The sequence below is a fragment of the Enoplosus armatus genome, chromosome 20, assembly GCF_043641665.1.
Source record: "Enoplosus armatus isolate fEnoArm2 chromosome 20, fEnoArm2.hap1, whole genome shotgun sequence".
NCBI lineage: Eukaryota > Metazoa > Chordata > Actinopteri > Centrarchiformes > Enoplosidae > Enoplosus > Enoplosus armatus.
Genome location: NC_092199.1, coordinates 10,498,575 through 10,523,189, shown reverse-complemented (window position 1 = coordinate 10,523,189; position 24,615 = coordinate 10,498,575). Strand labels below are relative to the sequence as shown.

Below are 24,615 nucleotides of genomic sequence, written 5' to 3'. Positions count from 1 at the left end.
AGTTTTGTTTATGTGTGTACACGTGGATGGAAAGTTAACTAGTCTGATCGTTTGACTTACTTCTCCTAGTTTTAGTGTCCTGGTGAAATACTGATGGATTGAAACATTGTCTTTTTCCCAAATAAGCCTCAATTTCAATGTTTTGACTCTGTGTGGATGCTGTGGACGTGCTGTTATCTCAGGTTCTGTGTTTTGTCCACATAAATATATGATCGATAACGTGTCGTCTTTGCCATTTATTTAACTTAAGTCATGACTCTTAATGCTCTGGCCTGAATTTCCAAATGTCTGTCATTGTCTGATTTGGGTCATGATGAAATCAGAACATGGGTTAAAAAAAAAGATGAAAATATAGTAGACATCAGATATGCAATTAATGCAACATTTCCTCCCCACATTGTTCACACAACTGAGTGGCTGTGCATTTTTGCGTTGTTGAACCCAGAATTTTGAGATTGAACCTCCTTGTTTTCATTTTAAATTCAAATTTGCCTTGCTGTCTGAAATTCAACAGTTACATCAATCCAATCCTTTTACCTCGTTGTAGGAAAAAATGCCAGCAATGACTTCTGAAACTGTCGATTGACGGAAAATGAATTGTCAGCTATTTTGAGAATTGATTGTTTGGCATTTTTTGCTTAAAAAAAGACTCAAATGTTTGCTGGCTCCAGAGTCTCAAATGTGATGATTTGCTGCTTTTGTGTGTGTTACATGATGGGGAGCTGAATATCTTTTATAAATGGGACTGTTGGTCAGACAAACTAGTTCAATGTCCTCTGCGAGCTCTGGGAAATTGAGACCGGTATTTTCACTATTTTCTGGCATTTTATAGACAAAATGATTTGCTGGAAAACTGGAGCCAGTTGGCGCCACAAGGTCTAAAGTACATTTGAAGCCCTTGAAAACAGCCAGTTGGCTCACCCCAACTAGTAGCTGTTCTGTCCTGGTCAATTAAGGACCTTTCTTTTTAATCTTTTAATAGAAAAAGAAAAAAAAGAAACTAACATGGACAAGAAAATGTCCTCAAAGAAAATGGAAACTTGAACACCTACAACTCCATGACAACTGGGCAAACTCTATTTGCTGATGAAGATCATGTGCTATGATGGAAAGCACTAGAACAGCTACTAAACGGTCGTCATGGAGAGAGTGGCCAGACAGTTTCCCCCCCTAAATTTTAGGTTGTAGCCTGGAATCAGAATATGTGAACACAATGTGCGCTTGTGCCTCTGTTTCTTGAGGATTTAAATGAGCTAAATGGCTCCTTACTGCAAATTGAAAATATAGAAAATGGAGTTTCAGGGGATTTTTTTTTTCTGGTTCATGAAGACATTTGACGCGAGCACAGGAGAAGTCTCAGTGAGGAGTTTTCTTTAAGACCTGCTGTCATGATATATATATACATGATATACAGTCCAGCTGTTGTCGTTGCATTGTGGGATTGGCTGCCAGCAGAGGAGGCGGTGTGCACTTCACTGTACATTCAGGCCTGTAGGAAACCGCACAGAGACCCGCAGAGACGCGTGCATTTTGCCCCGCAGAAATTCGCTTTAACGGACTCCGTCAGCAGGAGCATTTGCCGCCATGCCGTCCATGTTGGGGGTCGTCGCCAAACAGCTCAAGAGCCACCCAGCTGTAAGTCCTGAACACGGTATTTCTTTATAACGTGTGAACGACCCGGTGACATTGAAAGCGCTGCGGAGGACGCCGTGTGGTGAAGCGCGCGCCCGTATCCCTGTAACTCACCTTAATTATCTGATGTATTGTCACCTATTTTTTTATTTATTAATGCAGTTTTCCTTTAATTAAAGCAACATTTGGGATATTTTACAGTATTAAACGGCAGAATTATTAAACAGGCCTGGTCTCTAGATCTATGACTGCAGAAATGTGTAATTCCTCGACAGATTTCGGGTGAAATGCATGATAAACGCAATTTTGCACCAATAAATCCACATTCTAGTCCTCATTTGTCTTCCTCATCTCATCCTTTCTCATCACTGTATTCATGTTGTTATCCCTCCTCCTGTAGAGGCTTGTGTTTTAACTCTGCCACCCTCCACGCTTCATGACAGGGTTCATTTTTCCTCTTTTCTGTGGCACCTGCTCCGATGAGGCACGATAAATGAATACACGAGACAATATTGTAATTGGCATGTTTGAAAGGGTGAAATCGCGACTATGACAGGAGGAGAAAATAGCGTCTCTCCCCGTGAGAGGTAGCCTATACTCTTCATGTCCACAGCCATGTGTGTAGGTCGCTGCAGCACGTACACTACTGTGTGAGCTCCATACTGGCCTGACTCAACACCAGAGCAATGCAGAGACAGTGTGTTCATCCAAGGGCGACAGGGTGACACACACACACTCTGCTTTATGGCAGCCTCCATATTAATAGACCACTGGTATGTTGTTGTCCCTCACTAAACAGTGTAAGCTTTCCCTGAGGTGAAACATTTCTGTGTTTAAATGATCCGCTATTGTCTCCTGGGGGGAAACGTATGATACAGTATATGATTAGTTTATATAGACTGTAAATAAGCTGCACAACCTCGGGGTTGGGGTCCCCAACAAGGGGTCACAAGACAAATCTGTGGGGTCAAGAGATGATCAACAGGATCGAAATATGATAAATTATTCTTATCCTCATTTAGATTTTCCTCTAATCTTTGCTCTTTTTTTCTTGGGAATAACTGGATCATTTTAACCAATGAGATTATTCAAATAAATCAAGGAGGGGAAAAACACATGCAACCGAGGGACAAGGGGGTCACAAGTAGAAAGTCCTTTGTTTTAAGGGGTCAGAGCCACTGGAATAAAAAATAGTGATATGGACAACAGCAGATATATGCTGAATCGCATTCTAGTCTTCCAAATGATGTTATACTTGGTATGAAACCTCCATTGTGATTTATTTATCTTGTTCTTTGCCCACTAGCTCATCCCGCTCTTCATCTTCATCGGAGGCGGGACAACCATGAGCATGTTGTACTTGGGTCGGCTGGCCCTGAAAAACCCTGATGTCTCGTAAGTCTTACATCTGAGAGTACAAACTGATAATCATATTGGGATTTCTCGTTGTGGATCTAATCCCTTCAGCTGGCTTTTTTTCATCAGTATATACTGTAAATGTTATGTATGTAAGAAGGTTATGTATGTTTAAATATCAAGTTTTTCTTATTTTTTTGTCCTCAGATGGGATCGCAAGAACAACCCTGAGCCCTGGAACAACATGGAGCCCACTCAGCAGTACAAAGTATGAGCCTTTATGAACATTTTAGACAAATAACGTCTACAGTTCTGATGCTTGCTGATCATTTACTGTCATTTTTCATAAACCTATATATGGCTGCTTGGTTAGATTTAAATCGTGGAGGACAAACCATATCTTTTCTGTTATCTTGCCTCAAAGTCCATATTGTCTCCGTCATACTGATTGTGTACATTCGTCTGTGTGTGTGTTTCCAGCTCTTCACAGTTAACATGGACTACTCCAAGCTGAAGAAGGACAGGCCTGATTTCTAAGCGTCTTCGCACCTTCATCTCTGATATTGTCATCAGCGTGAGGAGCCTTTGCACTTTTTACCAAATAAAAAACAAACCCATGGCGCTGAATGAAGGTTGAATCGTTCAGTCAGTTCATTTCCAGTGTGAAGGGGGAGAGGGATCATTCACTTATCAATGACTGTATGAAGAAAACAGGCAACCACCTGTTTTACTAATTGATGAATTTATTTTTGACTGTTGTAAATTATTAAAACCATTTAAATCACACTTCTCACTTGCATGTGTATTTTTTTTGCACAATCCACAGAAGCTTTGATGAAAGACTACAACACATTTTTACAAGTCAAGTTTAAGGTTTCATAAGCAGATGTTCATATTACTTCTGCTTTGGTGGTGCATATACATATATTTAAATTTTAGTATTTTGACACTATTATTATAAAATCACTACTGTCAACTCATTGTTGAAAGAAACCAACTTGAAGTTCAACATCTTAACCTAATACCATCGCCTGACATTTGGTTTGAACACAAAACGAAAAAAAGTGTAATAAAATTGTGTTTGGAGGCTGTTGAATATGGGACAGCTTGTTGTCAACACAAGCTTATCAATGAATCTACTGTTATACTAGAGTTTACATCACATTTAAGCATTAAATATATTCCACAAAAGTGCTGTCAAAGTCTCACTGGAGCTGTAGTTGTTGAATGCTGATGATATGAAAAATTATGAAAGTTATGTTAACATTTTACTTGCCAGTAGTAGATATCCATTTAGGTTAGCACAGAAAACCTTAGGAACATGTTTCAGTGTTTCAGAAAGACTGATATAAGAAGAAATGAAAGGTAGTGAATCAGCAACGCTACAATAAAACAGAAAGCGAAGAGTGTATGTAAAAAATATAACGTTGAGCTCTTAAATCTTAGATCACGTTTTTTCAAATTGAAACTATGTTTGTATCTGCCCATGTTTCCATGAGCTTTTACCTTGGGTGCATATATCTTGTTCACCCATAATCTCCTTTTTATATGATGATTATTCTTTTAATTATATTCTATTATATAATACCTCTAATTTCCTCTAGTTGTAAAGAGTGTGCTGTTACACTAACAAAATCCTGCAGGGAGTTACTTTGAGTGGACAAGAGATGGAAAAATTATTTTTTGACAAATCTTATTATTTTGTCAGAGACGTTTTCTAAACACATGTGCGAAGAAAAAACCGAAGTCTTATGGCTTTCAATATGTCCAAGACGAAACTGAGGATCGATTCTGCACATGCCTGGGTCACATCGTGTTCCCACACAACTCGGCAAATAATATCCACAAAAACGTTCATATTTTCACATTAACTCCGTCTTCTTCCTAGAGTCTACAGTTGGTGGCGATATCGCTCTGGTTGGTGCCAAACAAACCAACATTTAACTAAAATACAAGAAGAAGAAAATCTTCTCGCGAGATTTCACTTAAAAATAACGCGGGACAGTTTGAGATATGAATCCGTTTGAAACTGACAACATTAGACAGTAAACAGAGGGTAAATAATGTTTAACTAGATAAAACCTGTAATAAATGACACTGTCGTCAGTTAAGCTGCGTTTGTTGGACTCAGTGTTTGGTAAAATCGCCTGATTTACAAAAAGCCGCAGCTTAACACGGCTAACGTTACGGTTTGCAAACGTTTGCTAGCTAACACCAGCCAACCAGCTGACTGACTTTGCTTGGTTTCTAAATGGATCCTACGGAGGACTTGTCTGCTCGGGTCCTGCTGAAACATATTCTCAGCACCGAGACACCCAGGACTCCCATCACCCGCAGGTACGTAAACAGCACCTTTTCTGGGAAACAACTAGCTGTTCGCTATAAGTCAAGTTATTGGTGTTTTAAGCGTTCCACAAATAACTAATGCTAGCTAAGGTAATGCTAACATTACGCATCCTCGTTTGGGCTCAGTAAGCTTTAAGTTGGTTGCTTGTATTGAACGTGTTCACACCTGACACACGAGGTACCAAGTTGCTATAGAAACTCTTGATTTTCAGGTTGTTACAAATGAGTCTCACTTTGTATCCAGTAGTGAACTAATTATGAGCTGTCTTGTCTTAAGTTCCTCTAAAGCATCGAGTGCCAGTGCGACCAGGCGCAGCAATAGACTGAGCAAGAAAGATGCTGGACCCCAAACCCCACAGGACATCCTGAGGCGCAGCCTGAAACATAAAATACATGAGGTGAGGAAGGCGAGCAAAGTTAATGCTGATGATGGACATGTTGAGTATCTTGAAGTTGACCTATCTACCTTCTTTCAGAGTATAACCAGGAAGTCCCTGCCCGCTACTAAAAGGAGGACTACCTCAGTCGTGCTCAGAAAGATGGACACGCCTGCGACAGCGTCAATGCTGTTTGATGATGGAGACACACCGAGGCACATACTCATGAACATCCTGCGGACAGGTATGTGCAACGGGCCTGCCATTATTTTGCACATCACGTTGCAGCTGGTTGTTGTCCTTTTTAACCATGTCATCTGTCATGTGATTCAGAACCTGTGAGGTCCCCTGTGGTTCATGAGAAAGCTGCCTCAGAGGAGCCACAGCCGTCTTCAGCCAACTCCAGCATTACCAGCAAGCGTCCCAGGTGAGCTGTGTGTGTAACCATTTATATCATTGCTGGGCCATAACTGATCATTGCTGGGCCATAACTGACCAACCACCCAGAAATATTCACTATTTGTATGCAAGTGGCTAAATGATGTTGTGTATGTACAACAGGTTAATATTTGCTTGACTTTCAGTATTGAGCTGTCAGCGTTGGACTTGCCTGATATAACTATTGGCAACGCAGCAAGCACCGCAAAGGGGCTGAGCAGAAAGAGACCACGTCGGAGCCTTAATGTAACCGCTTTTGAAAAGCGTCTTAAAGAGGGAGATGGTAAGTTAAAGTTTGTGAAATGTTAGTTTTGTAAGATCCTAAGGATGTTTTTTTATTGTAAATTCATACAATTTACAATAGGGTTGGAGTGTTCTTCTCAGTATAGAATGGGAGGATGGTGTAGAAACATGTGAGCTCTATCAGTGAATAGTTTTCGTGTATGTTTTATTTACTAGCTGCTTGTGCTTACAGATGTTGAAGAGGAAAATGAAGAATCAAGTGACCTTTCATCACTTTCTTTGTCAAGGTAAGTTGCATAAAAGAAACTACAATGTTTAGTTTTCTTCTTACATGTAAAAGGTTGACTAATCAGGCATCGTCTGATTTGCAGTAAGTGACCTTATTAAATCTCAACAGTTTGATTCCTGTTTATAATGTTAATGAGTGAATAGATTACTAAATGGGCTGTCCAATTTGTTTTGCAGTTCCACTTCTCTGAGTTTAAAAACACCCTTTGTGGATGTTCGGACTGAGAAAAAGGGCCTGCAGAGAAGAGTTTCTAACCGTCGGAAAATCACAGAGGAAGAATTTGGCGCTGCTGTAAATAAAAGGCAGATGGGAGGTGATTATGATGATGAAAATACTCTTTGTAACCTACCAAGTGTTTCTTTTTTGTTCTATGTTTGATCATGTGTATAACACACTCCCTTCCTGTCACCCAGGAGTGAGCAGCTTTGTGCTGGCGGAGCGGGGTCTCAGTGAGACTACCCACTCTGAGGGCTTCACTTTGGGCCTAAGCAAACTCAGTGAACCTGATGTTACGACTGATATCGTCCACTGTAACACGGCTCTCTACGCCCAGCCTGATGCCATGACCTCCAGCTTCTCCATTGTTGCAACTCAAGACAAACCCACGGTGATGGCGTCTCAGCTTCAGCGACAGATGACAGGGATGGAGCTGGAGGAGCAGATGGAAGCTGAGCAGAGCAAGCTGGGGAAAGAGAAATCAATGTATGCATTTCCAACTGAAGAAGAGGTTGTGGCCGAGCCTCAGAATGAAAAAGAGTTTTCTCAGTCGGAGGAGGATGTGGATGCAGCTGAATCTGAAAAGGACGAAGGCAAGAGTACAGCTGGTGGTCAATCTGAAGATGCTGCAGTCATGTCGAAATCTGAGGAAGAGGAAGGTACATCTGAATCTCAGACTAGTGTAAGGGATAATACAGCCGAGTCTGAGGAAGAGGAGAACAGAGTGGATGCTGATTCTCAAACTGAAGAGGATGCTGCAGTTGGGTCTCAGTCTGAGGAAGAGGAGGTTGCAGCTGACTCTCAAAATGAAGAAGAAGAAGAGGGTGGAGTTGATTCCCAGCCCGAAGATGATGTTGCAGCCAGGTCTCGTTCTGAGGAAGAGGAGGTTGCTGCAGATTCTCAAACAGAAGAAGAAAAAAAAGGTGCAGTTGACTCTCAAACTGAAGAAGAAGAAGGTGCTGTTGACTCTCAGTCTGAGCAGGATGCTGCAGCCAGGTTTGAAGAAGAGGAGGGCATTGCAAAATATCAAAGTGATCAAGAGGACCCTGCAGCTGTTTCTCAGTCTGAGGAAGAAGGTGGTTTGGCTGACTCTCAACCTGAAGATGAGCATGATGAGGAGCCGGAGGAGGAAGATGGTGAGCAGGAATCAGAACGGCTGGAACGTGACTTGGAACACATCAGTCGAAGGGCTCATCGCTCTGAGGGGGGACTCATTGTTCATGTTACAGATGAAGGTAAGAATAAGAAAGAATATAAGAATCTCACTGTGGTTATAAGCTCTGATGTCTTTAAATCGCTTGTTTTAACCAAACAACAGTCCAAACCGAAGATATTTGATTCAGTGATGTGAAACAGAAAAGCAGCAAATCCTCATGTCTGAAAAGCTGGAACCAGCAAACATTTGGCTTAATAATAATCAAAAATAGTTGGCAATTAAATTTCTGTCGATCTACCTAATCGATTAATTCACTTATCATTTCACTGCCAGTATGGATAATACTATCTTTTTATTGTCAGCTTACTGTTCGAGACACTGACTATAAACTGACATAATATCCATTGTGCTTGTAGTGTGATGGAGTGAAACAAAGGACATTAACTAAGAGCCCGGGCTGTATGGGGGGAAAAAGATTCATAACATCTAGAAGCAGTTCTTTCAATCCTGATATTCATCACGATATTGTTGAGCTTTAGAATATAATGCCTAGTTGTCTGGTTGATCATAAATATGTTGGACTGAATGATCAAGGTATTTTTAAAGTGAAAGTAAGTGTTGTTGTTTGCATGTAGGATGGTCTGATAGCAAGGCCAGAGCTTACAGCAGCCTGGGAACGGGAAGCCATGAGAGCGGTCCGCATCATAGTGGGATCCCCGACTTGGCTGAGTCCTCAACCCCAGGACAGACGGATGCGTCTCGTACAGAGGCCAAGCCTGATGCTGATAAAGAGAACTACTCTGTTCTTCTGGAGGAGACGCATGATATTGAAGACGGTGGGCACCTGAGTGACGATTCCCCTGAAGAAGCTGCTGCTCAGGACCCTCCTGAACAGGAGGAAGAGTGGGAGGATGATGAAGACGGTGAAGAGAATGATGGTCAGTCTCTTTTTGTGTGTGGGTTTTGTTTTTGTTTTGTTTTTTAGAATGAGAATAAGCATGTTGTAAACATGTTTTGTTTTCTGAAATCTTCAGAGTTCCCTAGCAAGACTCCGGCATTCGTCAGACAGAAAAGGAGAATTTTTCACCCTGATCCTCCGGCCTCACCTTCTGTTCTTAAGAATATTCAAGCCAGGCAAGTTGCACGTGCTGCGACACTGAAATATCTGGTACCTCTTTTAGAAAAACTGCATTATAAATAAATACATTATAAAAATACATATTAAAAGGGTCCCAGGCTGATGAAACATTGTCCTACTGGTGTAGAAAATCAGACTTCAAATGTTGTTTAAAATGTTCTCTGGAAGACAATAGTACGGCCAATTGATTATGGAGACTTTATGAATCATCTAATATCTGTTATGCCCCCAGTAGTTCAAGTGAAGGTTTGCCTGCACCTAAACCTAAGCAGGCGAGAAAGAGGAGGTCAGGGCCGGTTAAAAAGGAAGCAGGCCTTCCCAAGAGCTACGTCATGGGCGTGTTCAAGCACTTTGCCAAGACAAAGGTCTCTGCAGATGTGTACCCTGTCCTGAAAGAAACGTAAGTGACTATGACTGTAGAGGTTTTGAGTTTATACACTGTTGGCACTAAAAAAATGCTACGCTAATTTTGTTTTGCACTGTAATATGGTGAAGACATCGTTGTAATTGTAATTCACTGTCTTTAACAGAATGGATAAATTCATTGAGCGGATGGCGGAGGACTTGGAGACGTACGCTGTTCATGCAAAGAGAAAAACCATAGAGGTCGAAGATGCTGAGCTTCTGCTGAGAAGGTGGGTGTGTTGCATGCAGGTTTGTGATCAAAGGTTTTTAATGTGACAAGAAACTAGAGAAGAAGAATTGTAGAGACAGCTGTGATGCTGCCAGACATATAGTATGAAGAAATACATATTGAAGCAGAACAGGCAAAAAAACACCTCTAGATGGCAAGCTTGAGCTCCATGGTGAGTCTGATGAAAAGCACAGGTGGCTGTGACATGAGCAGCGAGCGTGAAGAAGGAAAATAATTCTGAAATATTCCTCTAAAATGCAACATCTAGTGTCCACTAGATGGGGCAAATTCATTATAACTAACCGTTATCACAATCAGTGGAACTGGTACAAACTAATTATTTTAATGACATATGTGAAGTACAGTAGTTGTATTAATGGAAAACCTCTATTCCTTGACATTAGAAGTTTGTTTGCACAGTTCATTGCAAGAGAGCACAGTCACTACAAAGACACTAGGTTGTGAACATTAGAGGTTCCTCTAAAATGCAACATTCCTCTATGCAACAGTATACATAAGAACTGCCTGACACTTTGCATCAGTTTTCTTACATTTAACTTAACTGCTGTGTGTTTGCACTCTGCAGGCAGGGTTATGTGAATGACAAGGTGCCGGTGGAAGTGCTTATTGAAAAATATCTGCGCATGGACCAGCGCAAGCTCCTGATCCCCATAGCAACCAGTGGAAATGTTGTTATCCCTAAAAGGCGGCGATGAATGTGTTTTATATGAAGCTACATTTGTTATGTGTGGTTTCATCTTGTGGATTTCTACACATTTTACTTTCACTGCATTTGATTTGGACAAGTGATGTCTCATCTAATATTGTTAATCAGAATATAAAGGTTTCTGTAAATGTGTAAATATTTTTTAAGATCTTCTTTACCAAGACTTCAGTTTAGTGTGTGATGTCTGTTTTTCTGTCTCTTCTTTTTTATCTGTATACTGTGTGGTGTCGAGTATGATTATATATCTGTAAGTAATGAAAGCACTTGCTTGTTGACAACAGTGCTTTGTCATTACATTACATGAGTACAAGTATGTGTCAACTTTCTTCATTCATCTTTTTATGCATACACTTCATTTTATGACAATTTGAAACAAATGACACAGTGCAGACTGTTAAAATTATCAACTGTTGAAATAAACTTTTGTGTTTCATATTTCTGTGTCCTTTCTTAGTAGTCACTGATAAATTGATACCTTTAACTGTAATATTTCCCCTGCTGAGTGGCTTTCTTGAACCATGTGAAGAAGCATTCCTCAACTTAGGCCACTACATGGATGCCATTTGAGTGCTTTCCCTTGATATATTAAACTTACAGACCACCATGCTGTACTTGACAGTTGTAGGAAAGAAGTGTAGTGGAGGCATTTAAACTGTATTTACAGAATGGAATCAGGTAGGTTATGAGACACCTTTTTGCTGAGGGATTTGTGAGGGAAGTGCTGCAGAGGTCATACTGTCCAGTGCTTTGCTTGTGTCCACTAGATGGGGCAAATTCATTATAACTAACCGTTATCACAATCAGTGGAACTGGTACAAACTAATTATTTTAATGACATATGTGAAGTACAGTAGTTGTATTAATGGAAAACCTCTATTCCTTGACATTAGAAGTTTGTTTGCACAGTTCTTTTTCAAGAGAGCACAGTCACTACAAAGACACTAGGTTGTGAACATTAGAGGTTAAAGAGGTTGAGCGGATGAATCCAGAGATTAATTCTATCTACATCTTAATTAAATTAAACCTTTAACAGTTGATATCCATTAATCTTGGCAGGCTGTGTTAATAATCTTGGTACAAGGCAATTGCTCAAACAGCTCTGCTGATTAAATTAAGATAAGTTAGTTTTCAATAAAAAAAACAAACACAGGCTCCAGCATCCATGTGAATGAACTATAGACATAACTAGTTATGCAATTTCACCTTTTACAAACAGGCAAGGAAGAGAAAATATACACATATGTAAAAATTATGAAATAAAAATTATAGTATGGTATATCATATTAGATATAAATATAAAGTATATTTTTTCTGTGAAATTACTCCTAGACAGCAGGGGGTGCTATTTGCCAGACTGTCCATGTCTGCCAGCTCTACAGACAGCTAGCCTGCTAGCAAACAACAACAGAAGATCCCGGACAACTAGCGTTATAATTTAACCCAACACAAAGGTAAACCCGTCGATAAATAAAACAGAAAGCGGAAATATACGGATTAAAGACTTAAAATCACACGATGAAGGCTGTTGTGTCGTATTTTTAGTCGCAGTTTTTACGGGAATTTCCCCGACCTTTTTGTTTGGCTTAGGTTAGCTGCTAACGTTATAGTAACAGGGCTAACTAGCCGACTAGCTCGATCGATTTAGCTCGCGTGCTACCGTCAGATTGTCTGGATGATTTACAGTCATTATATACATTTAACGGTATCAGACCTTGTCAGAAGTGTATGGGATTTATTTTCCTTTATAGGCACTCTGGTCTTTACCTGTAGCTAAACTAAAGAGCCAATTCAAAGTAAGATACCATTGTCGATTATCTGTATTGTTAGCAGGTTAACTACCTGCTACTGTCACCGCCTACATTAACTGCACAGTCCAAGTTTCAGTTCCCAGCATCATCTGCTACAATGAAAAGCTTAATAGGATAACTACATAGAAACACGTTGAATATGGCTAGACTTTGGTTCAAAAGTGTACAGTATATTTGTGGTCAATAAATAGAGTATGTATGTTCTGGGCCTTCATCATACTTTGTCATTTAAACTATTTAATGTACTGTAGTGGATACATAAATGTAGTATTAATAGTTGAGCCTGAGAAGTGGTGTGATGTTGTTATGGTCTGTTTTCTCAAGCTGCTCAGAAAGCAGTTAGTTGACCGGCTGTCATTTATAATTGTTTGGGTAGGAAGGACTGAGTAGTTATGTGTGACCCTGAGGCAGTGAACAGTGTTGGCAGTACAGGCACAGTGGTATGAATGAATGAGGTTCACTGAAAATAGACCAAACACCACAGTAGACGTTTATATTATAATGTCATATCTTCTTGCTGAAATTAGGTTTCGTTTATCTCTCATGCAGCCATACAGGTGGTGAACACAATTAACATGAATATATGAATATATACATGAAGAAGTAAAGACTTCCTCTCGTCATGATGTCTTACACAACAACAGTGCCTGTCACACATTGTTGATTGATGAACTTATACAGGTCTGCAGTGAGCCTGTCCGAGACTTTAAGCCTTTATTTAAATTGTTGTGTGCCTTTTCAGACTGCTGGCTACTTACACAATGGGCATGGTAGCCTGGCAAGTTTAGGCAAACCAGATTACTTTCTAAAATTTCAAATAGTACACTTTTTGGAGGAAACTGTGACATGTTTGTAAGTTTATTAATTATACAGTTGTGTTTCCAAAGGATGATTTCCTCTTGATACTTACCAAAACCACTGATTCACAATAAAGCAATAAAGTTCCAATGAATCAACTAAATTAAAACATAGTAATAGTGTAATTCCGCTGCTCCTCAGATTCCCCTGAAACCCCCTTTCAAAGCTTTAATGACTGGACTACTTGCAGTGTTCTGCAGCCTGCAGGAGTGTCTGCCCTTGGAGGTCACAACGTCAAGTGGAGCTGTTGGTAACGGTGTGGACCAGGTGACTGGAGACATTAGATATGCATTGAGGTCCCTTCTCCCTTTAACCTCCTGTGCCCGCCGCAGTGAGGAGGGTTTATGTGAGGAAGTACAGGCAGGAGGTGAAGCCTGGGTGCTAATGCTTTTTTGCCCTGTCAAATCCCCTCCAATGTAATTGTGGGTCTGCACAAAGTCAGGGATGAGAGTGAGGCAAGCTGATCGCTGTAGCAAAATCAATAGTTCATACCTCTCTGAGATTGAGCTTTTAGGAAAGAAGGAGCACCATGACCAAGGGCAGAATATGAAATCACTCCCACAGAGGCCCAACACGCGCTGTGCAATCGATCCCCTGCCCCTGTACCAATTATAGTTTTAAGGTTTGTCTGTGGCTTACTGCAGTCCTCAAAGACCAAAGCTTTGGAAATAGACATTGTGTTCACTGACACTTCGACAAGGGTTGCAATTTTTTCATCCCCCTTGGAAATTGCCGACTGAAATGCCTCCATACCTCCAGTCTTTAATTTAGAGCAGAGATTGAGTCGATTTTCCTTCTTTTTTTTTCAGGCGGGGGAGTGAAATATCAGGAAGCAAACATTGTGGTCATGTATCATATCTCCACAGATGTACATTCATACATTTTAATTAAATGACTTTTTGTTTTTTTGGATCTGCATATCTAATTCTATGTTATTGTGGTCACAAATATCACCTTGATTGTATAAACACTGCTGTGAAGTTTAGTCTGATTTGTCTTCATAGGATTAATGTGGAGTAGTCAAAAAGCTAACCTAACTTCTTACTAAGACTGCAATAATTGAAGGGTTCATAAATTGTTTTTCTGTCCGCTACCATCTCCTAGATTTTGAATTGAATTTTGCTGACAGCTGTTTGATGGATTTTGATTGCAGACCGTAACATTTTAAAAACCTTGTTAGGTAGTTTTGGCTCAGATTAGTGGACACAGATAGTCTATAGGTTGTCTGGTGAAAGTTCAGCTGACAACTATAAGAATTTATCATGCTGCCTTTGACCTCTGCTTGTGCTTTAGTGTCCTTGATCAATACATCTTCCAAAGATTGGTCGGTGTAGGTTGTTACTGATTGCAAGTCACGTGAAAGGAGAGAGAAAAACGTTCAAGTTGTAGTCTTTAAAATGTATTTTGGCAACACCTGTGGTTACTATGTGAGGTGAAGTTTAATACTACAGCTAAGCTCAGAAATACAACAGACATGGTGGTGTATCTGATTACAGTTCAGCCACAGCAGCACAGTAAAGTTGGTGACCTTGCTGAGGAGTTGGAGGTGCGCAGCCTGTTGCTGTAGCTCTTCATCTAACAGCTTACTGTGGGTGCCTCGTCTTCTTCAAATTCAAGCTGATCTGCTGACCAAAAATGCATAAAATGACCACTGTCATTTTTGCATGTCATCTCGTCTCTCTCTCATCTATCACTATCAATTAAAGGCAAAATGCCCCAAAAAATAATCTTTGATTGTTTGACAATCCTAAGGATTATAACTGTAAGACCTATGGCTGATGTGTGTATTTCACTATTGATGGACCATCTGTCCTTACATCTGTGTTTAGTTCACGTCTCAGTCTATGTGTAGTTGAGGAGGAAACTGCAGCACGCAAACTGTTCAAAAGGTGCTGGGACTGTTTCACTGCGGTGTGCGTCTTCATCAGAGTCCACCTGTCCAACAATCTGTATTTGATTTCTCTCTCATACCTCCGTTTGATTTTCTTTTGTCTCCATCTAACCACTTTTTGTGGCAATTTATCTCTTCGAATGGTTCCACGGACAGTGGCCCATCTTTCATTTGCCACCTGTTTTTCCATTTGGCTTCTCTATCACTTAACTTTTCATTTTCTTTCCCCGCACCCCGTTCCTTTATCTTCGTCTCACTCCATCTTACCAGTTGCTACTGTGGTTCCTTGATTCATTGGATTTTTTAAAGACAGTCTTGGAACTTTAGATTTAAAGTATTTGTGGAGGCTGTAAGTTTGCTGTAGTATTAAAAAATGTCCAGCTGATTCAAAGGGTGTTAAGAAAACATTAGTTCACATCACTACGCCGGTCTGGCAGTTCTGTCTGTTCAGATTTTACAATTCACACAGCCTCTAAGCAGCGTCACTGTCAATGTATCACCTTCATTCAGTGTAATAATGGGGAGCAGAGAGCTCAGCTCCTAGCCGTCACAATTTGTTACACTGCATTTCGACCCAAATTGAATTTATGGATGACGACATTAAAGGCTCTGTCTGTGACAGGAAGGTAGAGGGATGGTGAAATAGAAAAGACTAGTGAAATAGAAAAAAAGATATTGAAGATTGCACATATTAACAGTATGAGGGCCCAGAAAGAAACGGACTACTATTATATAGGAGTGAAAAACAGTGCATTGTTCAGCCACTGACCTTGCAGCAAGATGAAAAAGGCTTATGAATCTGGCACTGTGTCAAGATGGTGTCCAGTGCTTGGTAATCCTCTTCAAAAGGTATAGAAATGAGGGCAATACAGTACCTGTACACATGTATCAAATAACATGTCTTCTAGTCTGAGGCAAACCACCAGTTTTGTCCTCACTAACACTGAACCCTGTCAGCTCTTTTCAGGTGAGGGGCATTTTGCAGCATTTGACTCAAACAGTCATAAAAAGTGCAATTATTGCGGACTATTTTCAGTGGTGGATTAATACATGGTGATGCACTAGTGAATATTTACGTCAGGATGGTGTATGTGGGAATGACTCACCCATATCACCCAGTGCAACAGTGTGGCTCACTGCTGTGTTTTTAGTAATTTTTGGACCACAATAAAGGTGTATGGCACGGAGGAGTAAGCTATATCAGTTGGTGGCTACACAGACAAGACATTGTTTGTTTGTTTTGGTCTTTTCATGGGATTTGGTGAGAATAACAGAAGCAGGGTTTGACAAGTCTAAACCCTGGCCAGACTGTCCCACCAACCCATCTGGGAAATGTAAACTGTAAACATTATTATACAACATTATTTATTTCAAAGGCCAACAACCCAAATAGATCTGCCCACACCAACTTTTCCTTTTCAAAAATCTGTGTGGAAAGTAAAGTTCCCGTAGATTAAAATGTCAGAATGCTGCAATCATTAGTCACCTGATGATTTTTTTTAATGTTATTTTGTTGTCAACTCTTGTAGCTTAGTGCAGTTTGTTTTTGCAGTTTATAATACTGCAGTTATAGAGCTGTGTTTTCAAGGTTTTGTTTGATAGTTACCTTTCACTGCATCATTGCATCTCCTATAATTTCCATCCAAGAGCTCCGTATCTAAGAGAAGGAGTTGTATTGTGGTATTAAATGGTCACTGCTGACCAGTTTAAAAGAGCCAGGCATCAGGGTTGAATAACCTTCATCCAGAACATGGGCTGGCTTCTGAAGTTTATTAGAGTTTGTGTGTGTGTGTGTGTGTGTATGTATGTATTTGGAGGAGGGAAGTGTGCATCACAAATCTGCAGGATCTTCCTGTGTGACTTGGAGGTAATTTGGGAACCGAGGATTTGGCCAGTGGCTCCAGCCCCCACCATAGTCCTGGGAGGCAGCTTGTTTATTTACAGTTTATTTTTGAGACTTAATTGCAATTGCAGCGGCTATTGATCTTAGAACAGGCATGGGCCATCGATCTCCTGCTGTCCCCCAATGGGTCAGGGACAATTCATCTTGCCCCAACTCCACAAACCTCAAATACAGGCAGTGTGGCTGCATGAATTAAATGATATTGAATCTTAACTGGATTAATGAAAGATACAGTGCCCGTGTGTTGCATCACAATGAGCTGTTTTAAAAATGGTTTTCTGTGTGGTTGCCAGCCTCTTTGTTATGTGTTGAATGTGTTTCAGGATTTTCAAGGAGATGGAAGTCTGATCAATTAATCACAATCATGTCTGTATAGGGGGCAAACTGCTTCCATCTGACATGTCCTGATGCAGATGGACGTCAGCACTGAACATTGACGAGTGGAAGTGACGGATTCCTCCTCCTCCTCCTCACCCTCTTGCCCCCGACACCTTCTGTCACGCTGGCAATGTCAAGAGTCCCGAGTCCCCCTCCCCCTGCGGAAATGTCCAGCGGGCCTGTGGCCGAGAGCTGGTGTTACACACAGGTAAAATGACCACATGGGCGGATTGTTGATCAACTAGCCCGGATTCAGCACACTATTATGTTTAATCTGAAAGATACTGTACTGAATATCTGTTTCCTTTGCCAGATCAAAGTGGTGAAGTTCTCTTACATGTGGACCATCAACAACTTCAGCTTCTGTCGTGAGGAGATGGGCGAGGTCATCAAGAGCTCCACCTTCTCTTCAGGGGCCAATGACAAGCTGAAATGGTGGGTGGGCAAGAGAGCTGCTCTATTTCATCATATTCTAATATCCAATATTTGCGCACTGTGCATGAAGTGGACTGTTGGGAAACTCTAGAAAGTCTCGCCCTGTCTGATCAGAGTCACATATTCCAACACGACTGTTGTTACTGACATTCTGTCCTACGAAGGTCTTTTGATCCCTTTATCAAGTAAACAACTCAGAAATAACACCTCACAAAGCAACAAATCACAGCAGAACCTTGTGAACTCTCAATGAGATCCTCAAAAGCATATATCATTAAAATTGGTTTCCAGAGAGAAAAGTTCCCTGTTAGTCACTGACGTAGAGATACACTTCATAATAAAACTTAGTGTAAAAACGAAGCCATCTAAAAATGTACCATAACAAACAAAAAGATGAATACAGTTGTGTATTCACAATTAGTTAATACATTATGACCTCCATCCCCTTTACTAGAGGTCTTAACTGTTGCACTCTCCACCACCATCAGGTGTTTGCGAGTGAATCCCAAGGGCCTGGATGAGGAGAGCAAAGACTACTTGTCGCTCTACCTGCTGCTGGTCAGCTGTCCAAAGGCCGAGGTGCGCGCCAAGTTCAAGTTCTCCATCCTCAACGCCAAGGGAGAGGAGACCAAAGCCATGGGTATGTCAATGGAGAACCACACACTTTTCACTGCCACAGAGGCCGTATAAGAGTCAAATTCTAGATGTAACATCCCTCTGTGGAAAATCGAGCCTTTACTTGCTCTCACCTCTTTGTGACCTCTGTGTGTCCTGGCTGTTTACAGAAAGCCAGAGGGCATATCGCTTTGTCCAGGGGAAAGACTGGGGCTTTAAAAAATTCATCCGGAGAGACTTCCTCCTAGATGAGGCCAACGGTCTTTTACCTGACGACAAGCTCACGCTCTTCTGTGAGGTACGCTGCCAAGTCTTCTTGGTTTATACCTTTTCTCATTCCAATGCAAATATTTATTGCATCTTAGAGTATTTGATTTCTCTCCCCCAGGTGAGTGTGGTGCAGGACTCGGTCAACATATCGGGGCAGAACACCATGAACATGGTGAAGGTGCCTGACTGCCGGCTAGCAGATGAGCTGGGGGGCCTGTGGGAGAACTCCCGCTTCACAGACTGTTCCCTGTGTGTGGCCGGTCAGGAGTTTCAGGCCCACAAAGCCATCCTGGCAGGTACAGACATGAGTCAGACACATACCATGCATTGTCTTTGTTCTGTCTTTTTGTTCCTCCTGTGTTAAATGCCTGACTATATTTGTATATGTATTTATTAGTTTGCCCTCTGACTGTTGCTTGATCCCACGATTACCCCCATATTAACATTTTTGCTGTTGTCTTTATCATTGCTTTTAGCACGTTCTCCTGTATTCAGCGCCATGTTTGAACATGAGATGGAAGAGAGCAAAAAGGTGAGCCCAAGGTCCCAAAGCTTTTTATTCTTAGAAATTAATTTGTTTTGTTCCTCAGTGGCTCAACTGCTCAGATTGTCCCTGCTGTGTGGAGGGGTTAAAGTGAGTGAGGGATTGTGTGCTGTCAAACGGCTGCAGCACAGAGCTGTTTGGTGAAACTGAATGATAGCGCACCTGAAATGAAATTGTCCTGCCGTACTTGAGGGTCAGGATTCATCCTTCACTGACAAAGCTGCAGAAGCATAGAATTGCTTTTTTTCATTTGTGCACATGTGACTGTACGAAATGAAATTGCAGGAGAAGTAGGAGAAGCTGCCCAACTGTTTTTTTTTTTTTTTTTTTTTTTTTTTTTAAGAACCAAGGCCATTTTTGGATTTTATGTTGCAAACTTTTTGAAAGATTAAAATATTTCATACTCATATTTAAAAGGTAGAGCATATTTATTCTGAAAAGCAACGTAGAGAAGACGGGGCAAGAAAATGTTTTTCAGTTGTAACAAAATGTATTAATCATAATTAACCACTCCAGCCAACATCATTTTCAAAATCCATCTAAATTGAGACTTTATTTCTTTATTTGCTGCAAGGTGCACACACACTTTATCTCTACTGATTTTGACCACAAATATTGCACATTTTGAATTTCAAAGTCCTAAAGCATTCATTAAGTAGTTCAACCTTCATCCTCATCACTAAAGGTTGGTCTCTCTGCCAATCTCACTTCTACTCTGTGGTTTAATCTCGCAAGATGACCTGATTTGCGGTCCTTATCGTTGTCACAAATACCCCAAAGGAAGTGCAGCTGCCAGGCGAGATGAACAGGGCAGCTTAAAAGATATAAATAATAAGAACATGCTATCCTGTCACAACTGTGTTGAGATTTACAGCCCCATAAATAGTGAAATGTCGTTTCTTACGTTCCAATGTCGAGTCCTCTTAAGTTGTTTAATCACTGTCACCCTCTAAATATCAGCATTACAAATAACTATTGTTTTCAGGGTGAAATGCTTCAGTCTAAACTCCTTATTCCTCGTCTGTTTCTGTCAGAACCGCGTGGAGATCAACGATGTGGAGCCAGAGGTTTTCAAAGAGATGATGTGCTTCATCTACACAGACAAGGCTCCCAACCTGGACAAGATGGCTGATGACTTGCTGGCAGCAGCTGACAAGGTAATATAACAACACATATAACACTTTATTTTGACATATTGAGACATACATTGGCAGTATTCCAGTAATTAAAATATAATAGAATCTGTTGGTTTGGGTATTTTAATTTGACTGATTTGATGGTAGTAATGTCAGTAATATTTTATGACAGACCCTACCATGTGTTTCTACAGATGTTAAGATTACTGGCTGTATTTAATGTGATGAGAGTTGCAGATTATTTTGTTGGCAGCATACACTGTGACCTCTCCAATGCATTAGGACCTGAGACGGTACAAGAACACAGTTTCCACTAAACCTCTGCCCAGTAAGCCATTCAGGATTTCAAGGAGTCTTCACACTGATCTCACTCCTCTGTGACACTACATGGGAGACTGAATTTGAGATGCAGTGTCTTTCTGAGGTCGAGCATCGAAATGTTTGTTCTTCAAAATGTTAAAAACCAGATACATTACTGGATGGCCTTCGTCAGAGGTGACATAACAGGGCCAGACACACATATTTGCAAATATCACCTGAGCTGTCGCAGCAAATCCCACCTGAATACTGATGAAGACAGGATGTGTACTGCTCTTGTCCCCCCTCTCTTTCAGTATGCTCTGGAGAGACTGAAGGTCATGTGCGAGGACGCGCTGTGCACCAGCCTGTCTGTGGAAAATGCTGCCGAGATCCTCATCCTGGCTGACCTGCACAGTGCCGACCAGCTCAAAACACAGGCCGTCGACTTCATCAACTAGTGAGTTCGCACACAGAAAAGAGCTCGTCATCATCTTATAATTGGTTCTCCAGCTCCTTTTTTTACAGACTCACAGATCCTCAAGAGTCCACTGAACATTTTGTCTCTGTCGTTGTGTCGGTCTGCTACATCTGATGGTACCAGGACTCCGTCTCACTCTCTCGCCTCGTCTCTTGGTGTCACTGTTAATTTAATTTCACATGTCCCCTCATGGAGTGGTCTGTCTGATACACGTCGAGGCTTTCAGAGGGATCGGAGCAACCTGACTCCTCACTAGGTCTGCTGTCACCTCTTCTGTTGACTCAGACGAATGTGTGATAATAACTCTGAACATGTGTCTGCACTGATGTTCAGCTCGCACATATTTCTTCAGCTTGTTCCCCTCCCTCAACTACAGACGATTCATCATTTATATATATTTATAGAGCTGAAACAATTAGTCGATTAATCGATTAGTAGATCGCCAGAAATATAATCAGCAAAAATGAATCGTTTAATTCATTTTCAAGCAAAAATGCCAAACATTCTTTAGTTCTAGTTTTTCAGTTATGAGGATTTGCTGCTTTTCTTTGTCTCACGTTTAGTGATTCCCAACCTGGGGGTTGCGACCCCTCCAACGGGTCACAGGATAAATAAGAGGGGTTCTGCTCGGTGGCAATAAAACACGTTACATGAGCCTTTCAGAAGCTCCTTTTAGGGCTGACTAACTCTAAATGACACGCTATCAACAAACTTAAGGACACTTGCTAGCCTAGCAACATACAAACAACCACAATGCAACACTCTCTCTGTAGGAGCTGGTGTTAGTCTCTCCATTCAAAAAGAATATCTGATCTAGTGAACACGTAATTGTCTAGCTCTCGAATATAAGACGAACGTAATTTCCAGAAAAAAATATCATCTTGTGAATGTGGTAATCAGGAAATATAATAATTAATATAATCGTTATATATTTATTCAAACAAATCAATTTTCCTTAAACTAATAATTTGCTTTTTGTCTCTCTGTCCTCCAGCCACGCTGCAGAGGTGATGGAGACGGCAGGTTGGAAGTCCATGGTGGCGTCTCATCCACACCTGGTGGCAGAAGCTTACCGCTCCCTGGCTTCAGCCCAGTGCCCTTTCCTTGGACCCCCACGCAAGCGCCTCAAACAATCCTAACAGCCTCACAGCAAGGCGTCTACACTCGTGCATACACACACTCATGCATATATACACACACCTGCACACACAGATTCCCCACTCAAACACACAGGGACAACCTTTCCCCTTGCTGTTACCTACTACACTACCTACAGCCTCCCCCGAAGCTCCCCCTTCTGCCCCATCCGAACCTGCTGTATTTAGTCTCTTCTAAAGATGGAGGGAAGAAGAAGGAGGAAGAGGAGGAGGAGATGGAAGAGAGGGGCAGGTGGGCTTGTGAAGTGGATGTTTGTCGTTTACAAAAGAAAAACACAACACCCCTCCCCTTTTCTCCTCGGCTCTGGCTTGGTGAGGTCTGACATTGTGCTCTTTTCCGTGTGTGAAGTGAAATCCTTCGACATCCTGCTAGTTCCTACTTTGGAATCCGTTCGGGAGGAAGAACTGGACACAACAACCCAACAAGAGCCAACTGTCAGGAAACGTGGAGGCATAAAAGGACAAGCGCAGATAAATAAAGTCTTTAACTGTCTTGTTTTATCATAAGGCTTCTTTTTGCTCTGTTCTTAGCATTTGGAGTAGAGCGGTCAGAGAAGCCCCCAAACTGATGGACACATGGGCCAGTGAGAGACTAAAGAAGAAGAAATGGGCCTGTTAGTCACAAACTAGAAGCCCCCCCGAGGACGACAACCAAGGGCTAGTCAAAAAAAAAGCAGATATGGGACAAAATCATCGAAATAATTCTCCCAAAGAAAGTTGGGAAAACATTGCACTAAAGTCACAGGTCACCCCTTGTCAACCCTTACCAGCAGTAAAGTAGAAATACTGTAGGCAAGCACACATTGAAGCAAGCTTCATGGACTAAAGACCCAGCTGGACCACCAAGAACAAGTACCCTTTAAGAAGATTTATCAGCAAGTGACAAAAACAACACATGTACTCCCATATAGGACTCTGCTTCATCTGCGTCCGTTATCATTTTTTAAATATCCGGGGGGAAAAACGGTATAGAGAGGATACAGAAAATAGCAATGCACAACTGGATGTCATTCTTGGGGAAATTGTATTTTGTGTGTGGATCTGTCTTTGTAGCCCTTGAGAGAAAATAAAATCCAAGGTGCCAACGGACAAACTGACCAGGAGACAACAAATGGAGGAGAAAAAATAATGTCAAGAAATGGTTTCAAAATAACATTAGGATTCAATCAGGCATGTTAATGTTCTTTTATGACGAATTTCTTATTTGTTTTTTTCCTCAGAACTGTCATTTCTATTTTTTTCATAGGAATTTGTACAGACACTAGTGTTTTTTGAAGCTATGTAAACAAAAGCATTTTCAACCGTGAAATTGAGAGAAAAAAAAAAGCAGACAGATGTTTTCTTTGCAGGCATGAAGACTGAGGGGAAGTGAAAATTGAAATGAACACGTTTTAATGTTCAGAATAGACAGAATGTGAAAAAATTGCACACAAAGGCAAACCACATGAATACATTTGAAGTTATCATTTCAACCTGGTGGAAAATGGTAATTGATAGAAGGAACCGTTGTTGTTTCTTTCCTGTAGATATCGCTGGTTATGAGAAGTGACACTTAGTTGTTGCCATTTTTTGTTCCCAAAAAATAAACCACAACTATTTTGTATTGAATGCAATGCAAACGTTGTCTGGGTATTTTTGTAATGAATTTAACTTTCATATAAACATACGTTTCGTTAAGAATTGATCTTGAGACTTCACAGAAAGAGGTCGCAGCTAAAGTGAAGAAACTTTTGGGAGAACGAAATATGACGTCATGACATTTAGTGTTATTTCAGATCCCTGATACGTTTTCGAACAGAGTAAAATCATGGATCTTTGTGGGGGTCAGAGAAACTTAGATATTGGTACAACAAAAACCCAAATTCTCATTCCTTTTCCACAATTTCAGTGGCATTAACTAGATCTTTAGCTCGTGTAATGTATGTTTGTATTCATCTCTTTAATTCCTTAATGCTTCCAGATGCAGTTCACTTTTTAGAGCTGTGAGTTCATACTTAATAATTATGTCCTCACTTTTTTGCACCATTCAAAACATAAACTCCTTTCACTTTTCCACTTATGGTGGCAGTAGAAGGATGCATTTATTGTCCAGTGTCCAGTAGTGCTGAAGAGTTCTGCTCTGTAAACAGGAGCTGCACGTCGTCATTGGGCCTCATTTAAATATCTTTCTTTAGTTTTGGTGAAATTCAGTTGATGACAACAAACAAATTAACAGTGGTGTGAGAATTGGACTGAAGGCAACTTACATACAGTGGTGGAATGTAACCAATTTCATTTACTCAAGTACTTT

General features: G+C 40.9%; 3 protein-coding genes across 3 annotated transcripts; all 3 read left to right on the top strand.

Annotated features, from left to right (window-relative positions):
• The first annotated feature begins 1,476 nt into the window (after positions 1–1,476).
• Positions 1,477–3,745, top strand: ndufa4b (NDUFA4 mitochondrial complex associated b). The gene is made up of 4 exons (XM_070927341.1): positions 1,477–1,635; positions 2,939–3,027; positions 3,196–3,256; positions 3,469–3,745. The coding sequence occupies exons 1-4, from the start codon at positions 1,585–1,587 to the stop codon at positions 3,523–3,525; spliced, it is 258 nt and encodes an 85-aa protein (XP_070783442.1). The 5' UTR covers positions 1,477–1,584; the 3' UTR covers positions 3,526–3,745.
• Positions 3,746–5,239: 1,494 nt separating this feature from the next.
• On the top strand, positions 5,240–10,541 carry cenpt (centromere protein T). The gene is made up of 15 exons (XM_070927469.1): positions 5,240–5,325; positions 5,612–5,732; positions 5,811–5,955; positions 6,045–6,138; positions 6,296–6,432; positions 6,625–6,679; positions 6,858–6,994; positions 7,095–7,459; positions 7,496–7,556; positions 7,596–8,174; positions 8,689–8,991; positions 9,088–9,187; positions 9,424–9,591; positions 9,722–9,826; positions 10,412–10,541. The coding sequence occupies exons 1-15, from the start codon at positions 5,240–5,242 to the stop codon at positions 10,539–10,541; spliced, it is 2,586 nt and encodes an 861-aa protein (XP_070783570.1).
• A 1,406-nt stretch (positions 10,542–11,947) lies between these two features.
• Positions 11,948–23,932, top strand: LOC139303083 (speckle-type POZ protein). Its single transcript, XM_070926786.1, has 10 exons — positions 11,948–12,003; positions 17,389–17,598; positions 17,704–17,825; positions 18,314–18,465; positions 18,611–18,738; positions 18,829–19,006; positions 19,187–19,242; positions 20,289–20,411; positions 21,005–21,147; positions 22,163–23,932. Exons 2-10 carry the CDS (start codon positions 17,521–17,523, stop codon positions 22,305–22,307), a joined length of 1,125 nt encoding a protein of 374 aa, XP_070782887.1. The 5' UTR covers positions 11,948–12,003; positions 17,389–17,520; the 3' UTR covers positions 22,308–23,932.
• Positions 23,933–24,615: the final 683 nt, after the last annotated feature.

Coding starts and splice junctions, on each gene's coding strand:
- ndufa4b (XM_070927341.1), top strand. CDS start 1,585: ATGCCGTCCATGTTGGGGGTCGTCGCCAAACAGCTCAAGAGCCACCCA. Junction 1,636..2,938: donor AGCTCAAGAGCCACCCAGCT/GTAAGTCCTGAA, acceptor TTTGCCCACTAG/CTCATCCCGCTCTTCATCTT. Junction 3,028..3,195: donor CTGAAAAACCCTGATGTCTC/GTAAGTCTTACA, acceptor TTTTGTCCTCAG/ATGGGATCGCAAGAACAACC.
- cenpt (XM_070927469.1), top strand. CDS start 5,240: ATGGATCCTACGGAGGACTTGTCTGCTCGGGTCCTGCTGAAACATATT. Junction 6,139..6,295: donor ATTACCAGCAAGCGTCCCAG/GTGAGCTGTGTG, acceptor CTTGACTTTCAG/TATTGAGCTGTCAGCGTTGG. Junction 9,592..9,721: donor TACCCTGTCCTGAAAGAAAC/GTAAGTGACTAT, acceptor TGTCTTTAACAG/AATGGATAAATTCATTGAGC.
- LOC139303083 (XM_070926786.1), top strand. CDS start 17,521: ATGTCAAGAGTCCCGAGTCCCCCTCCCCCTGCGGAAATGTCCAGCGGG. Junction 18,739..18,828: donor AGCTCACGCTCTTCTGTGAG/GTACGCTGCCAA, acceptor TCTCTCCCCCAG/GTGAGTGTGGTGCAGGACTC. Junction 19,243..20,288: donor AGATGGAAGAGAGCAAAAAG/GTGAGCCCAAGG, acceptor TGTTTCTGTCAG/AACCGCGTGGAGATCAACGA.